Raw genomic sequence first — 18976 nt, 5'->3', positions numbered from 1 at the left:
GCGCTGCTCTGGTTCACCAGAAGCGGCTTAGTCATGCTGACCTCATGACATAGAAAAACTGTGGACAAACGTTGGCTCCCTCAGCCAGTAAAGCGAGATGAGCATCGCAACCCCAGAGTCGTCCACAACTGGACCTAATGGTCAGGGGTACCTTTACCTTTTTGGTTTATTAAATTGTGATTTATTTTATCACATGTATTATGGTTTCGTTACTGCCAACAACACACCATTTGAAGCTATGGTTTGCTGTCGGCTTACAAACCTTGGTTTGTTTTAATCATGGGTAGGCAAACTAAGGCCTGGGGGCCAGATCCGGCCCAATCAACGTCTAAATCTGACCCACGGACTGTCTGGGAATCAGCATATTTTTACATGAGTAGCCCTTCAATTTAAAAAGCATCTCTGAGTTATTTGTGGGGCCTGCCTGGTGTTTTTACATGAGTGGAATGTGTGCTTTTATTTAAAATGCATCTCTGGGTTATTGGTGGGGGATAGGAATTCATTCATATATTTTGTTCAAAATATAGTCCGGCCCACCACATGGTCTGAGGGACGGTAGACCTTAAGATGCCTACCGCTGCTGTTATCTAATATTAAAGAGTGCTTGTAGACTGATGATTAGGCAGCATAGACTAAGGGTATGAGTCTTACGGCTACTGATTGATTTCATGTACAGTGGTACCTCAGGTTAAGTACTTAATTCGTTCCGGAGGTCCGTTCTTAACCTGAAACTGTTCTTTAACCTGAAGCATCACTTTAGCTAATGGGGCCTCCCGCTGCCCCGCCAGAGCACGATTTCTGTTCTCATCCTGAAGCAAAGTTCTTAACCCGAGGTACTATTTCTGGGTTAGCGGAGTCTGTAGCCTGAAGCGTCTGTAACCTGAGGTACCACTGTAATACAAAAAAACAGTGACAATTTGTTGTTGACAAAGGACAGCTGGACATATATAGGGCCCCATCACCTTCGGTAGCTTAGGGCCTCATCAAACCTAAATCTGGCCCTAGGGCCAGTGGCGTAGCGTGGGGGGTGCAGGGGGGGCCGGCCGCAACATCTGGGGGTTAGGGTTAGGGGGCGCAAATCCACGGGTTAGGGGGCGCAAATCCACGGGTTAGGGGGCGCAAATCCATGGGTTAGGGGGCGCAAATTACTTGCCTTGCCCCGGGTGCTGACAACCCACGCTACACCACTGCCTAGAGCTATCCACCAGCAACGAACTATTTTTGCATCAACGACATGCTGTCGTACACAGTGCCAAAACCCCCTTCCCAAGCCCCCAGGATAAGCGGACCAGGAAATATGAGCGAAAGCTGGACATTTGATGCACAAAATACAAAACCTGCAGCCAGCCTATGCAGGTGCAGCGGAAAAAACACACCTGGACAGTATCATTTACACCCCCTACCCAAGGAGACCTGAGCAATTTGTATCCAAGATCTCAAAAGAACAAGGATTTCATTGTCCTAGGGTGATGGCTGAAGGGGGAGGGGGATGCAGAAAGAGAGAGACAAGGAATTTCTTGTGAGCCACAATCTATACCTGTGTAAAGGCTTAGAAAACACAGCAGTGAAAAGAGGATGTACTCACAACTGGTGGAAGAATCACATGCCGGCAAGTGTACAGTGGTGCCCCGCAAGACGAACGCCTCGCAAGACGAAAAAACCCGCTAGACGAAAGGGTTTTCCGTTTTTCGAGGCGCTTCGCAAGACAAATTTCCCTATGAGCTTGCTTCGCAAGAAGAAAACATCTGGCGAGTCTTGCGATTTTTTTCGCTCCCCCCCCTTTTTCTAAGCCGCTAAGCCGCTTTGCCGCTAATAGCGCTAATCCGCTAATAGGGTTGCTTCGCAAGACAAAAAAACGCAAGACGAAGAGACTCGCGGAACGGATTCTTTTCGTCTTGCCAGGCACCACTGTAATATTCTGCGTACTGTTATAGGCAGCGATGACGACAGAAGGTACTTTGAATTCAGCCTGGTCAAACGGAACAGGCAACGTCCAAGTTAGACTACTGCAACGCACGCTACGTGGGTCTGCCCGTGAAGACTGTTTTAGACCAGCCAGCGAGAAAACATAAGCAGCCAAAGGGCCACATATAGTAAGGTTACCAGATTTTTTTCAATGAATCCGGGGACACTTCAAATTAAATACTTTTTTGCTCTATAAGACTCACTTTTCTCTCCTAAAAAGTAAGGGGAAATGTGTGTTCGTCTTATGGAGCGAATGCAGGCTGCGCAGCTATCCCAGAAGCCAGAACAGCAAGAGGGATTGCTGCTTTCACTGTGCAGCAATCCCTTTTGCTGTTCTGGCTTCTGAGATTCAGAATATTTTTTTTCTTGTTTTCCTCCTCCAAAAATTAGGTGCGTCTTGTGGACTGGTGCGTCTTATAGAGCGGAAAATACGGTGAATAAATACTACGTTCTGGACGTTGATGTTGCAGCGGTGGCGGTGGCAGAGGGGCGGCCGCTGCCTTGACCTCAACCGCCACATTTCCCCTTCCTCCGAGGCTTCTATCTCCTTTCTCCATGAGCCTGGGCAGCCCCTGATTTGCTGGCTCTTCGGTGGTGGGGGGGAAGCAGTGTGCGGTGTGTCAGGCATGGAAGGCGGAGAAGGAGGGCCGAGAGTGGCAGCAGCGGCGAGGCTCGGGCAGCGCGATGCCCCCTTTCCCATCGGAGCAGCCCCAATTCCATTCCTACTTGCGTACAAACAGGAGGGGGCGGGGGTCTGTCAGCTGGGAAGGGAGGCTTAGAATCACAGAATCCTAGAGTTGGAAGAGACCACAAGGGCCATCGAGTCCAACCCCCTGCCAAGCAGGAAACACCATCAGAGCACTCCTGACATATGGTTGTCAAGCCTCTGCTTAAAGACCTCCAAAGAAGGAGACTCCACCACACTCCTTGGCAGCAAATTCCACTGTCAAACAGCTCCTACTGTCAGGAAGTTCTTCCTAATGTTTAGGTGGAATCTTCTTTCTTGTAGTTTGGAGCCATTGCTCCGTGTCCGCTTCTCTGGAGCAGCAGAAAACAACCTTTCTCCCTCCTCTATGGGACATCCTTTTATATATTTGAACATGGCTATCATATCACCCCTTAACCTCCTCTTCTCCAGGCTAAACATGCCCAGCTCCCTTAGCCGTTCCTCATAAGGCATCGTTTCCCGTTGCCTAACTGACAGATCCCTGCCCCTTCCTGCTTGCATGCAAGCTCTGATAGGCAGCGTGAAGCCTCCCTTCACAACTTAGTTGCTGGGCTCAGGGAAGGTGGAGGCAGCCCGGAAGCGGCATCCTAGAGCCCCTGCGCCACCATCATATGGGGAATTCTGAGCAGCTCCTGAATCCAGCCAGAGCCAACTGCTCCGGGCTGCTGAGACTGCATTTCCTGGTGCGCCACAATTAAAGAAAATGTTATGAAAATGATATATCGATAGTACAGTGGTGCCCCGCAAGACGAACGCCTTGCAAGACGTTTTGGAGGCGTTTTGGAGGCGCTTCGCAAAACGAATTTCCCTATGGGCTTGCTTCGCAAGACGAAATGTCTTGCGAGTTCCTGCGGGTTTCCCCCCCCTTTCCCTAAGCCGCTAAGCCGCTTATCAGCTGATCCGCTAAAAGCTGCTAAACCGCTAATAGCGCTAATCCGCTAAGCTGTCAATGGGCCTGCTTCGCAAGACGAAAAAACCGCTATACGAAGAGCCTCACGCAATGGATTAATTTTGTCTTGCGAGGCACCACTGTATATAACACCAGTCAAATTAAGTAAGATGTATAAAGTGAGTAATAAATGTTGGAAATGTAAGGAGAAAGAAGGGACATGTTATCATATGTGGTGGGAATGTAAAAAAAAAAATGAAGTGCTTCTGGGAAATGATATATAATGAGATCAAGAAAATATTGAAATATACATTTGTTAAAAAACCAGAAGCATTCCTTTTAGGAATTCTAGGTGGTGAGATAAAAAGGAAGGATCAGAAAGTATTTTTGTATGCAGTAACAGCAGCTAGAACTCTTCTGGCCCAGAAATGGAAACAAGAAGAAATGCCCACAATTGAAGAATGGAGAATGAAATTAATGGATTACGCAGAACTGGACAGATTAACAGGGAGGATTCGCAACCGACGGGACCAAAGATTCACTGAGGACTGGAATAAATTTACTGAATATATTAAAAATATTTGTGATAATGATATAATGTTTGTAAGTTTCCAAGAAGCTCTGTAAGAAGATTTGGTAGAAATATTGTTTAAATAACATGGTAAGATAAAACAAATTCCTTCCAGTAGCACCTTAAAGACCAACTAAGTCAGTTCTTGGTATGAGCTTTTGTGCGCATGAACACTTCTTCAGATACCATGCACACGAAAGCTCATACCAAGAACTGACTTAGTTGGTCTTTAAGGTGCTACTGGAAGGAATTTGTTTTGTTTTGACTATGGCAGACCAACACGGCTACCTATCTGTAAATGGTAAGATAAGATATACATAGTGCAATATAAATTAAGAAATGTGAAGATATGTAATAACTACGGAAAATTATCAGACATGTTGATGGAAGTCTAAAAGAAAAAAGACGTGTGATGAGTTCCTAATGTTTAATTGTGTTATAAATTTGTTTTTATTGGAAAGTTAATAAAAATTATATATATATAAGAGACTGCATTTTCCGGGGACATTAGATGAAGTCGGGGGACATTCTGGGGATGGAATTTGTCCAGGGATTTATTCGCAGATCCGGGGACTGTCCCCGGGAAATGGGGACGTCTGGTAACCCTAAAATACAGTCGCACACTCATCTCTCCAACCAGGCGAGCAAAGAGGCAGAACACATACAGCAGAAATAAGTCAGGGAAGGCGTGGCTGAGGAAGGGGGGCGGCGGCCCGGGGAGGATTTCAAGGGCCAGAAAGAGAGAACAGAAGGGCCACATTTGACCCCCACTCCAGGGTCCAGGGTCCCCACCTCAATTTGGAACTGGTTAAAAGTGCTGCTGCATGGCCAACAATCATCAGTTCAGTGTTATATACAGTGGTACCTCGGGTTAAGAACTTAATTCGTTCCGGAGGTCTGTTCTTAACCTGAAACTGTTCTTAACCTGAAGCACCACTTTAGCTAATGGGGCCTCGCGCTGCCGCCGCAGCGCCAAAGCACAATTTCTGTTCTCATCCTGAAGCAAAGTTCTTAACCCGAGGTACTATTTCTGGGTTAGCGGAGTCTGTAACCTGAAGCGTCTGTAACCTGAGGTATATAAGATAGGTGCCAAATGGCTCCTTAAACCAGGGTTACAGTTGCCAAAACAGAATCCCTAAGTTGCCGTTTTGGGGCCAAAATAGAGCTCAAGAGTCATGTATTTTCAATGCGACTTTTTGGTTCCAGAAATTCATTACAACTGTGCAGATAAAATATAGAATTCTACAGGATGTGTTGTTGGTGTGTGAAAATATTCCAGATCCAAGGATCCCCAAGCAGGCACCTCCAGAAGGCAGAGACGTTGTGGGACAGACAGAGGGAAGAAAGCTTTGTATGTAAACCAATAGAAATACCGTATTTTTCGCTCTATAAGATGCACCAGACCATAAGACGCACCTAGTTTTTGGAGGAGGAAAACAAGAAAAAAAAATTCTGAATCTCGGAAGCCAGAACAGCAAGAGGGATTGCTGCGCAGTGAAAGCAGCAATCCCTCTTCCTGTTCTGGTTTCTGGGATAGCTGCGCAGCCTGCATTTGCTCCATAAGACGCACACACATTTCCCCTTACTTTTTAGGAGAGAAAAAGTGAGTCTTATAGAGCAAAAAATACGGTACTTTTTCAACCTGATGGGATTGATACGCCCTGGGAAAGGAGTGTGTTTACATTGGCCAAACTGGAAGACAGTGTCTAGAAGGAGAGCAGTGTAAGAGCTTTTAGGGCTCTAGGGCTAGGGCAGTTTTTTGCCAACATGGCACCCTCCAGGTGTTTGGAACTACAACTCCCATCAGCCCCAGCCAGTTCAGCCAAGGCCTCACCTTGAATGGTCAATTCCAGGTGCTGCTTCCAGGGTGGAGTCACTGCTAAGCTATTTTTGGGGCCTGCCAAGATCTGTTTCTCAACCGCAAGCAGCCCGTTTCTGCACCACACCGGTTATTTACGAGAATCTCGCAACGTTAAGAATTTGGGCGCCTTGAGTCGGCTTGTTTCTTCTTCCCTCGCCATCCCCTTTTCCTTTTGTGTCGCATCCTTTTTGGGTTACAAGCTGGGGCTGGGCTGCCTTCGCCGGTCTGCAAACTGCTCGCGGAGCCTTTCCGGCTGAAGAGCAGGATACAAAGGCTTTGAACAAATAAAAGAAAGGGAACGACTGGGCCCAGAGAGAGGTCTGTGCTGGCAGCCAGATCTCCCGGGGACAGCTGTGTTTATTTTATTATCAAGAGGAGTCAGGCTCAAACCGCAGCAACTCGCAGCAGCAACTATAGCAAAGCACAGCGACAGCCAGCTGGACCGTGGTGCTATGCGTCTGTGCGCCTGGCTGTTAACCAGAGGGGGCTGGTGGTTCAAGCGCACCCAGAGACAGCTGTGGACAGGATTCCTGCATTGCAGGGGGTTGAGATGGATGACCCTCAGGGTCCCACTCAGCACTGATGACTTCATGACTGTCCCCTTCTGCCATCAGTGCCCCACACGAGACAAAACCCCTCGGTTAACATAGGAAGATGCCTTTTACAGAGTCAGGCCACTGGGTCCATCTGGTACGCAGGCTGATACCCTCCCTGCCCGCAGACTGTCTTGCCAGAGTGGTACATGCTCTGGTTATCTCCCGCTTGGACTACTGCAATGCGCTCTACGTGGGGCTACCTTTGAAGGTGACCTGGAAACTGCAACTAATCCAGAATGCGGCAGCCAGACTGGTGACTGGGAGCGGCCGCCGAGACCATATAACACCGATCCTGAAAGACCTACATTGGCTCCCAGTATGTTTCCGAGCACAATTCAAAGTGTTGGCGCTGACCTTGAAAGTCCTAGACGGCCTCGGTCCTGTATACCTGAAGGAGCGTCCCCACCCCCATCGTTCTGCCCGGACACTGAGGTCCAGCTCCGAGGGCCTTCTGGCGGTTCCCTCCTTGCGAGAAGTGAGGTTACAGGGAACCAGGCTGAGGGCCTTCTCGGTGGTGGCACCCGCCCTGCGGAACGACCTCCTATCAGATGTCAAAGAGAACTACCAGACTTTTAGAAGACAACTGAAGGCAGCCCTGTTTAGGGAAGCTTTTAATGTTTAATAGGTTATTGTACAGTGGTACCTTGGGTTAAGAACTTAATCCGTTCTGGAGGTCCGTTCTTAACCTGAAACTGTTCTCAACCTGAAACACCACTTTAGCTAATGGGGCCTCCTGCTGCCACCGCACGATTTCTGTTCTCATCCTAAAGCAAAGTTCTTAACCCAAGGTAATATTTCTGGGTTAGCGGAGTCTGTAACCTGAAGCGTATGTAACCCGAGGTACCACTGTATTTTAATCTTCTGTTGGAAGCCCCCCCAGAGTGGCTGGGGAAACCCAGCCAGATAGGCGGGGTATAAATAATAAATTATTATATTATTATTATTTAGCTCAGCACTGTTTGCATGGACTGGCAGCAGCGCTCCAGGGCTTCAGGCAGGCGAGACTGGAGCTGGGACCCTCTGTGCGTGCAGCGAATGCTTTGCCGCAGAGTTACGACACCTCCTTGGGCGGCAGAGTTGCACATCGGCAGAAGCAGACGGACACAAACATCTTGCTTCACCGACCTTCAGCACAGTAGGCCTCCTTCCTTCCCCGTTTCAAAAACCTCCCAGCCAGCCTTCCCCGATCTAGCTTCAACTATCGGGCAATTCCATTTAAGCCTCTCGACTGTGACCCAAGTCTGATCCCTGTGGTCTCTCTTCCAGCTCTGCAATTCTACGCAGGGAATTGAGCATCTAAGCTGAGATTCAGCCGGCCCATTGTCTCCAGCTGCTGATATCCATTACGATTTCTGCGTTTAAGAAAAATCCGTCAGGTCTGTGTGCAATTAAAATGCACAATGAGACCATTATTCAGTAGGCCCTCAATAAACATCATAGATGGAGTCCCTCTGGTCCCTCTGAATTGTGGTTTCCAAAGCCCTTCTTAGCATTTAAAAAGACCGCCTATCTCTCTGCTATTGTGTTTGGAATAAGAGGAGAAGACAGACTCTACCTGAAAAAAAGACAGAGGACTCCCTTGATAGAGTAGTTTTGAACAGGACCAGGCTACATTTAATAACAAGGTAAATAGCCGCTATGGCCTAGTGCAGATATGGGGGAAAGCTTTTTCAAACGGCCTCGGTCCAGTATACCTGAAACATGCTATTTTCTGGCTGAAAAAAGATCAGGACCTGTTTTGTTTTTTAAAAGAAAAAGCAGTCAGCTGAACTGCTTGGTCATTCTGTACTTGGCTCTTGCATTCAAGCGATTAGGTTTCCGAAAGACCAGCGCAGGTAAAAAATTCCAGGACCTCTCAAGGTCAACAATCACCAGGTACGGGAGATTTTATTACCTCTCCGTGGGTTCTCGCTGTCTGTACACAGACTTGAGTTTCTCTCCCTCCAAGTAATGAGTGTCTGGCAGGAGGTTATGGGGGGAGAATCTGCTCCCCACAATCTCACAGCAGGAACATAGGAATTGGCTTCATCCAGAGTCAGGTGCACTGGTCCATCTCGCTTAATATTGTCTGCACGGACTGGCAGCTCTTCAGGGTTTCGGACAGGGGGCATTCCAAGTCAAACTGCGAGAGGTTGGGGAATGAAGCTAGGGCCTTTTGCATGCAAAGCCAGATGCTCTAACCACTGAGCCACAGCCCCCAGGGTTCTATCAAAACTCCCGCCTTTGCCCAGTCCCAGCCTGGGGTCAGCGGACCTAGCTCTCGTGACATAAACAGAGTTAATAAACACACAAGACGTAACCGGCTGTGCGTTTGAAAAAACAATATATACTATTCATTGTGTTGAACTTGATGAGCTACTTCTGTTGAAATCTACAATTCAACGAAAAAAGTGGAATATCCATTGGATCAGTTCATTCTCTAATCAGATGATGCACAAGGTCCATATATGTGAAAATCCCTATTCCACCTGTCTGTGGAGTCAAACAATCCACACAAAAGGTTGAGGCAGTTCCTAGGCTTCATCAGTGGTACAAACTCATATATGATATCACAGGATAGCAGCTACTACTATGCTATAAGATCCACTGTCCTGTGAGATCATATATGAGTTTGTACTACTGATGAAGCCCAGGACGGCGAAACAAGGCTAATATTCCAGAAATCTTCTGTGGAACTGCATTTTCACATGTATGGACCTTATGCTGATTTAGAGAATGAACTGATCCACTGGGTCTTCTACTTTTTTCGTTGAACTTTATGAGCTACTTCTGTTGAGATCTACAATTCAACACAATGAATAGTATATATTATTTTTTCAAACGTCCAGCCGGTTACGTCTTGTGTGTTTATTGAATGTTTCACATAACCAGAGGTTTGTTGTTGTTTTGCGCACATAAACAGAGTTAAGGCACATCTAGCTCATTCGGTAGTGCATAAGACTCTTTAATTCCAGGGTTGTGGGTTCGAGTTCCGCGTGGGGCAAAAGATTCCTGCATTCCAGGGGGTTGGACTAGATGATCCTTTTCTGCTCAGATTAAAGAAGTTTTTAAAAATGATAAAAAGTTAGGGTTCCAGGTGGAGAAATCGAAGTTAGAAACTGAATTGTTAGAACCAAAGACTAAGGTATTATCTAGAATGTATAACTTGCTGTTAAAATGGAATACACAAGACGAAATGGTTAAATCGGCTATGATAAAATGGGCACAGGACATTGGGCATAACATTATGTTTGAGGACTGGGAAAGGTTGTGGACCACTGGGCTGAACTTCACCGCATGTAATGCTCTGAAGGAAAATGTAATGAAAATGATATATAGATGGTACATGACCCCAGTTAAACTTGCCAAAATATACCATTCGTCTGATAATAAATGTTGGAAATGTAAAGAAAACGAAGGAACATTCTTTCACCTCTGGTGGACATGCCCTAAGGGGAAGGCCTTCTGGGAAATGATATATAATGAGCTGAAAAAGGTATTTAAGTATACCTTCACTAAGAAACCAGAGGCTTTCCTCCTGGGTATTGTCGGCCAGAAGGTGCTAAAGAAGGACCAAACATTCTTTATGTACGCAACAACGGCAGCAAGGATACTCATCGCAAAAAACTGGAAAACTCAAGATCTACCCACACTGGAAGACTGGCAGATGCAACTGATGGACTATATGCAACTGGCCGAGATGACTGGCAGAATCCGTGACCTGGGAGAAGAGAAGATGGAGGAAGACTGGGAGAAATTCAAGAAGTATCTACAAAAACATTGTAATTTGGTTGAATGCTAAGAAGGATGCTAGATTATAAAAAACTGGCCACCACTAAATTAGATTTGAAATTTGATGATAAGTGAGACTAAAGAAAATATAAAATTTTTTGGAAGAAGTGCTAGATTATATTTGAATGAGTGGACATGAGATTGTAAACAAGTTGATAATTTGTTTGGAAAAAACTTTTAACGAGGTAAATGGGAGCGGGAGACGTGAGGGAGTCCAAAGAAGTGATGAAACTATGTCTGTGATAGAAGTAAGACTGTTTATTATTTGTGCATTTATATTTAAAAACTTTAATAAATATTTATATAAAAAAAATAAAAAATAGATGATCCTTTTGGTCCCTTCCAACCCAACAATTTGAGGATTCTGTCCTCTTCCCTTCCTCGTCTTAAATGTTTCCGTGTCAGTATTTACATACACGCGTGTTAAAAGCAGGAAACACACACTCGTTGAGACTTCGCTTCTACAGAGCCAGAAAACTGGACCCTGAAGAACCAGAATATTAATATTTTTAAAAGGCTACTGGTAAAAAAAAAAAACAGGGAGTGTGATTCGTAAGGACATTCAGCAGAAGATTAGGACAACCCACGGACAGCACGGAACAGAGGAAACTGCCTGGAACCGAGTCAGAACATTTGACCCATCTAGATTAATACTGTCTACACAGATTGGCAGCAGCTCTCAAGCTTTTTTAGGCAAGGGTCTCTCTGAGCCCCGCCAGGGGTGGGTCTTTTTGTATGGAAATCTTCAATGCTGGGCTACATGCCTTCCCCAATATTTTCTTTTAAAACTCCATTCCTTGATGCTAAACTCAGCAATTCTTATGAGGCTTATATGGAGGCAAATGGTGCGCTAAAAGAACTCCCTAAGCCAGGAGCAGTTTATAATAATAATAATAAAAACAATAAAATGTTATTTATATCCCACCCTCCCCAGCCGAAGCCGGGCTCAGAGCGGCTCACAACAGTAAAAGTAATACAGCATTCTGAAACCAATTCATTCTAAAATCAATTCAGAATCAAATTAATGGCAACCATTGGGCTAGAGTTCTATGAGGATTACCAGAGGAGGGGGTCAGGCTGTGCCTTGGCCAAAGGCCTGGTGGAACAGCTCTGTCTTGCAGGCCCTGCGGAAAGATGTCAAGTCCCGCAGAGCCCTAGTCTCTTGGGACAGAGCGTTCCACCAGATCGGGGCCACGGCCGAAAAAGCCCTGGCTCTGCTTGAGGCCAGCCTAACCTCCTTGTGGCCCGGGACCCCCAAGATGTTTTTGTTTGAAGACCGTAAGGTCCTCCGTGGGACATATCAGGAGAGGCGGTCCTGTAGGTACGAGGGTCCTAGGCCGTATAGGGCTTTAAAGGTTAAAACCAGCACCTTGAACCTGATCCTGTACTCCACCAGGAGCCAGTGCAGCTGGTATAGCACTGGATGAATGTGATCCCATGACAAGGACCCCGTAAGGAGCCTCGCTGTGCCATTCTGCACCCGTGGGAGTTTCTGGGTCAGTCTCAAGGGCAGCCCCACGTAGAATATCCACCCCAGGCTGTTGCTGCTCCTCTCCCCAGCAATTCTTCCATCTCCTTCAGGATCCCAAAGATTTTGGCAGCCAAAAGGAAACAGCTTAAATCTCCCAGCCCAGCTCAGTGCCCTAGGGGGATACAAATCACCACCTCTCCAGTCATCAGATCCCTCATTTGGGGAGGCGGGTGATGAACCCAATTCATGCACAGGTCAACTGAGGGTGGGGTAGGGCGGTTGGGTTGTGTGTGTGAATCATTTTGGGGGGGGGGGCAATGGGTCACTCCCACTTCTGCTATGAAGTCCCTGAAAGCTAGGGTCAAGGACAAATATGGTCCTTCAGCCAATTTACTACTACTACTACTATTATTATTGGGACGCGGGTGGCGCTGTGGGTTAAACCACAGAGCCTAGGACTTGCCAATCAGAAGGTCGGCGATTTGAATCCCCTCGACGCGGTGAGCTCCCGTTGCTCAGTCCCTGCTCCTGCCAACCTAGCAGTTCGAAAGCACACCAGCACAAGTAGATAAATAGGTACCGCTCCGGCGGGAAGGTAAACAGCGTTTCCGTGCGCTGCTCTGGTTTGCCAGAAGCGGCTTAGTCATGCTGCCACATGACCCGGAAGCTGTACGCCAGCTCCCTCGGCCAATAAAGTGAGATGAGCGCCGCAACCCCAGAGTCGGCCACGGCTGGACCTAATGGTCAGGGGTCCCTTGACCTTTTACTACTACTAGTAGTACTATTATTATTATTAGTTTGTATTACTTATTAAATTTATATACCTCCCTTCATCCAAGGATCACAGGGTGCTTTTACAAGTCAGCCACTCCCGCTGTAAAATCGCTCTTAGAAGCTACGTAATTCAGCCCAGGAGTTCAGTTTTATAGCGGTGCTGTATTTTCACTAATCCAGAAGAGAGACACCGGTATCAGTAAAAGTCTAAGGGCCTTATTACGCATACTATTATGGGGAAAATTCAGACAGTATAGACATGCTTCAGATGAGACATTAATCATTTTAATTCTCTACAGCCTTTTCGCATGGGTGGGATGTTTTAATTTAGTTTGGTTGCATTGTTTTTAAAGAGAATCGCCTTTTGCATTTATATATTTTAATGCCGGTTGGTTGGTTTCTTGTTTAACGTATTGCAAGTCACTTTGAATTGCTGTGGCAAAAAGAAAGGAAAAAAAACTGACTAATAAATTTAACAAATAACAACGGGCTATAATACCTGGAAAAATCTTCCCCGTTGGAAGATGCACTGGACAAAGAGAAAGGTCAGATACATTTGATTCCTTCCATGATCGCACTGTAGGAAGAACCCGGCCGCAGGATCAAGTCAAAGGCCAACCTAGATTCGCATTCTGGGCCCAACACAGCTAATCAGGTACCTATGCGGAAAATTCATAAGCTGTTTTCCAGCTGCTGCAATTTGTGTTCAGAGGCAAACCACCTCCAATATTAGGAAGAAGAACTCCACTGGGAGAAGACAGCTTCCTTTGTTCCTATGGATTCGATCTAGAACCATAGAATTGAAGGGTCATCTAAGTCCAGCCCCGCAATGTAGGAATATATAATAATAATAATAATAATAATAATAATTTATTATTTGTACCCCGCCTGTCTGGCTGGGTTTTCCCAGCCACTCTGGGCGGCTTCCAACAAAGACCAAAAATACACTAAAATGTCACACATTAAAAACTTCCCTGAACAAGGCTGCCTTCAGATGTCTTCTGAATGTCAGGTAGTTGTTTATTTCTTTGACATCTGGTGGGTGTTCCACAGGGCGGGTGCCATCACCAAGAAGGCCCTCTGGCCTGGTTCCCTGTAGCTTTGCTTCTCGCAGTGAGGGAACCACCAGAAGGCCCTCAGCGCTGGACCTCAGTGTCCGGGCAGAATGATGGGGGTGGAGACGCTCCTTCAGATATACTGGACCAAGGCCATTTAGGGCTTTAAAGGTCAACACCAGCACTTTGAATTGTGCTTGGAAACGTACTGGGAGCCAATGTAGTTCTTTCAAGACCGGTGTTATGGTCTCGGCGGCCGCTCTCAGTCCCTAGTCTGGCTGCCGCATTCTGGATTAGTTGTAGCTTCCAAGTCACCTTCAAAGGTAGCCCCACGTAGAGTGCATTGCAGGAGTCCAAGCAGGAGATAACTAGAGCAGGCACAGTTACCCCATTCAGGATCAGGATCTCAGCTAAAACATCCAACCTCTGCTTTAAAACCTCCAAAGAGAGCCCCCAACTTCCCGAGGGAGATCATTCCACTGTCGAACAGCTCTTACTGTCAGAAAGTTCTTCCTGACACTTAGAAGACGCAATCTGCTTTCTTGTAACTCGAAGCCATGGGTTCGAGTCCTACCCTCCAGGAGTCGGAGAAAACAAGCTTGCTCCATCTTCTGATCTTGCCTCAGGAAAGGTTCCACGGTCAAACCTTGACCCAACGCCTAGTTTTCAGCAAGAGCGGAAAAGCCTATGTCTGGCTATTTCAGTTGTACGAGACCCCACCTGCGGTCTGACATGCTACAACCCAGACGCAGCCGTACCAACTCAGTGAGAACTAAGCCTGAACCATCTCACGGTGACACAGGTAGATAAGTCTCCTACTAGTGATATTCCATGGGGTTTGTAACTCTTCCTACTGTAGGTGGAATGACTGCCCAGATCCTGTTTTTAGGCATCCACTTGTTCAGTAGACCATCTTTGTTCTTCTGCACCTGCAAGTTTATGGGTACCACTTGAGAGAAGCCTGAAAAGTATTTTTCGAATCTCCAGGGACCACCAAACAATTGCTATGCACCCAGCTAAGGCACCTAAAATCTCTCCCCCACCCTCTCTCTCTCCTCCAAAATATCCTTCAATTACGGAAGACGTGATCTAAGCATACTAGCAGCCCATAATTTTCTCAGAATCTGTGCACTCAGCATTCCACAGACTCCTCTCATGTAAACACCACTTGCTGTGTGAACATGAGAAACCCCTTTGCCTTGAACACCATCAGTCGCAAACTTTGCTCCCAGGGAAAACAGTCTTGCTGTGGCAGCTTAAAGATTATCATTAAAGTTTACTCCATAATAAAATCTGTGAGGCTTCAAGATGCCACAAATCGCTTTGTTATTTCTCCTGCAACAGACTAACCCTCCTGGATTTTCTTCTCCTTCAGGAGTCCCATAATATTTTGCCAGTTTTTTAAAAGGTCAGCAAACTATGGTCTTGGTATCTCATACGTGCCCATTCATGCTAATTTTCACCACAAAGACCCACAAAGGTTTTCACAGGCTCCAGTGATCTCGCAATTTTTCTCCATGGGATTGTATACAAAGGCCAGGAGCACAGTTTCCCCCAGAAAAGAATCATGGCAAATTATTTTCCGGTATGGTTGCCAATGTTCTGAAACCCAGCACAAATTACCGTATTTTTCGCGCCATAAGACGCACCTGACCATAAGACGCACCTAGTTTTTAGAGGAGGAGAAAGGGGGGGGGGGTTGAACGAAACAGTGGATATATGATTTTCATGGTTCATGCTATGGCCACAGACATGTGATTTGACGGTGAGTTTGGGGTAGCCCAATGCAAAAATCCTGAGAATCTATGTGAATCCGTGCTTTGTAACCACATTTTTGAGCCACTGCGGGCCCCACGAAACAGTGGATGCATGATTTTTTGATGCAGGCTATAGCCATGGTCATGCTATGTGATCTGATGGTTAATTTGGGGTGAACCAGTGCAAAAATCCTGAGGATCCATGGGCTTTTACCTCCCCCCTCCCAGGCAGCCTCCTTTATCTCTAGAGTCCCTTATCTCTCCCGATCGCTTGCCGATCAGCTGCTCAGCGGTTTTGTTTCAACACCCCCTTCCCTCTTTCTGAAAAAAAAAGGCATGATCTGCTTTTCGCCCCTGGGCAATTCGGCTCCAGGAACCATGCTTTCACTTCATAAGACACACAGACATTTCCCCTTACTTTTTAGGAGGAAAAAAGTGTATCTTATGGAGCAAAAAATATGGTAATGCATGCACTTGGTGTCACACCCAGCCTTCCACAGCAGATCCAAAACATACGTTTAAAGCACATTCATAGCACATGGCTTGCCCCCAAATAGTCCTGGGAATTGTGGTCTGATACGGGTGTTGGGAATTGTAGCTCTGGGGTGAGAAACTACAATTCCCAAGATTCGTTGGGCAATGACATGTACTTTATATGTGCCTTGAAGGTGCTTTAAATACAAGGTGTAGATCTGCCTTGTGTTTCACCAGGCAGCTGTTTAAGAGGCTCGTCTAACCGGCAAGAAAGCCAGCATTTTGGGAAAGAAATCAAAGGATACGAAAGCAAAAGCTGAAAGTCTCCACATTCCAAAATCTAAGTCAGAAGAAGAGAGCACAAAAAGGAACTAGAGAGATTAGGTGTATTGAATTTATATCTCTTTCCCACTACAAAAAGTCCAGAAGCGCCTTATAACCATTGTATTCTGAACTGAAATATGCACCCACCAGGGCAGTTTTCATGCAGGCACACACCCCTCCCGCCAATACAGACGAGAAGGAATTTATTCCCCACACCAGAAAAATCTACATTGGTTCCCAGTATGTTTCCAAGCACAATTCAAAGTGTTGGTGCTGACCTCTAAAGCCCGAAACGGCCTTGGTCCAGTAGACCTGAAGGAGCGTCTCCATCCCCATCGTTCTGCCCGGATACTGAGTTCCAGCTCCAAGGGCCTTCTGGCGGTTCCCTCCCTGCGAGAAGCCAAGTTACAGGGAACCAGGCAGAGGGCCTTCTCGGTAGTGGCACCCGCCCTGTGGACCGCCCTCCCACCAGATGTCAAGGAAATAAGCAACTATTATTTTACTTTTAGACAACTGAAGGCGGCCCTGTTTAGGGAAGTTTTTAATGTCTGATGCTGTATTGTTTTCAATATTGGGTTGGAAGCCACCTAGAGTGGCTGGGGAAACCTAGTCAGATGGACGAGGTATAAATAATAAATTTAATATTATTATAGGACTGCCTCTCCACATATGAACTGACCTGGACCCTGCATGTGTCATCCGATACCCTTCTCTGTGTCCCCTATCCCCAAGACGTTTGGTGGGTGACAACACGAGAAAGGGCCTTTCCTATGGCCCACAAATAACCCAGAGATGCATTTTAAATAAAAGCACACATTCTACTCATGTAAAAACACCAGGCAGGCCCGTCAAATAACCCAGAGATGGATTTTTAACAAAAGCACACATTCTACTCATGTAAAAACACGCTGATTCCCGGACCATCCGTGGGCCAGATTGAGAAGGCGAATGGGCTGGATCCGGTCCCCTGGATCTTAGGTTGCCTACCCCGGATCTATGCAGAATGGGCCACGCTAACAGCAAAAAAAGGAAGCCTTTTTCGGAACATTTAAAGAAATGTTATAGCATGATGAATTTGTGAGCAGAATTTGAACGATGAGCCACAGAAAGCCTTAGAGATTATTGCATAGTTGTTATGATATAAGAGGGAGAAGACAGGGGGAGAAATTAAAAACACCAGGAGGTGTCTTTATGTTTCGGAGTGTATATGTGATTAAAAAATAATAATAATAAAGGAAATGTTTAGAAATCGAATAAATAATAAAAAAGACCCAGCAATTGACATACCACATATGAAAAAACAATCTTTTTATATGCAACAACAGCTACTAAACAACAATTGCTACTAAATGGAAATCTCAAGACATACCAACAAACGAAGAGTGGATTTGTAAATTAAGTGAGTATATAGAATTGGCAAAATTAACTTCAATCATAAGGTATCCATCAAATCAAAAGTTAAGAATGGAGTGGAAGTCTTTCGAAGATTACATGTCAAAACACTGTTCTAAAAATGACATGTTAATAGGCTTAGAATAAAAAATGTAAGCAATAACAAAAGAAAGAAAGAAGGAAAAATCAGAAGTTAACAAAAATAATTCATTATAGAATGCAAGGAGAAACAGGTGGAAAGAACTATAAAGAAGTCGAATTGCTGTGGAGGGTGGGTGGTGGGTTTTATAATTAAGTGTATAATTATGCAGGGGTTGTAATTTAGATATTTTATTTTATGTGAGGGAATCCTTGGGAATGTTGGTTATTATGTATATTTGTTAATTTTCAATAAAGATTTTTTTTTAAAAAAAGACCCAGCAGTTTTTACCTTATGAAGGTGGTCTTGCCGGTGGAATACTGTCCCACGAGGAGGACCATGGGCTTGTTGTCAAAGTCGGCATCTTCCAAGGCGGGCGAATGAAACTCGTGGAATTTGTAGTATTCTTCCAGAGGGAGCAGCTTGGTTTTGTAGAGTTTCTTCAGCCCCTCGCTCACCGTCTGGAACACCTCGGGGTCTTTCCTCCGCCGGTCGTCGTTGCCCAGCCAGCTGAACATCTTGCAAACGGAGGTGGGTCAAGGAATCGGGGCCGAGCAGGAGATCCTGGGCTCCGGGAGGAGATCTGATGGCCGATGAATGGAAGGAGAGGCGAGGAGCTGCAGACGGAGCCGCCGGGGAAAGGGAATCGCTGGCTCGCAAAATGAAAAATAAAAAATCGGGCCCTGAAGATAAGGTGGGGAGGTAGAGGAAGGGGGGGGGGGAAGGCACCAGGAGGGGATGGCAAGATCTCCAGATCCCTTGCAGGAAAAGAAGAGCCCACGCTGTCCTGGTGGTGGGCTATTGCAAAAAATAAAAATGCAAGCCCCCCAAAACTGCTTTTGAAGGGCTACTGCAAAAAATAAGAGAGAAATGCAAGCACACAAAAATGGCTTTTGATTGCTAAATGCAAAAAATAAAAAATGCAATGCAATGCAAAAAATAAAATGAAATGAAATGCAAAAAATGAAATGCAAAAAATGAAATGAAATGAAATGCAAAAAAATAAAATAAATAGGGGGGGTTTTTTGCTAATAACTGCTTGCAAAGGCTTATTGGGAAATAAAAAATGGCTGTTGCAACGCGCCAAGAGAGGGAAACTCCGATTTTTCTAAGGCAATTTCTGAGGCTTGGCGAGGGCTGCCTCCGCAAAGGCGACTCCTTCAGTGGCAAGCGTCGTCGCGCAGCTGAATGGCAGCCCAGCAGCCTCCCC

General features: G+C 45.9%; 1 protein-coding gene across 1 annotated transcript in view; it reads right to left on the bottom strand.

The window, feature by feature from the left end:
• LOC309325974 (EH domain-containing protein 3) overlaps positions 1-18647 on the bottom strand; it is a 34796-nt gene extending 16149 nt beyond the window's left edge. The window contains exon 1 of the mRNA XM_081834416.1: positions 18058-18647. Within this exon, the coding sequence (XP_081690542.1) occupies positions 18058-18284 (227 nt within the window). The 5' untranslated portion in view covers positions 18285-18647. The remainder of the gene's footprint in view (positions 1-18057) is intronic.
• Between the last annotated feature and the right edge of the window lie 329 nt (positions 18648-18976).

This window comes from Podarcis erhardii, assembly GCF_964252035.2.
Source record: "Podarcis erhardii genome assembly, chromosome: 12".
NCBI classification, from domain to species: domain Eukaryota; kingdom Metazoa; phylum Chordata; class Lepidosauria; order Squamata; family Lacertidae; genus Podarcis; species Podarcis erhardii.
Note: the sequence above shows the minus strand (reverse complement) of the source record. Positions and strands in the feature narration are given on the sequence as shown.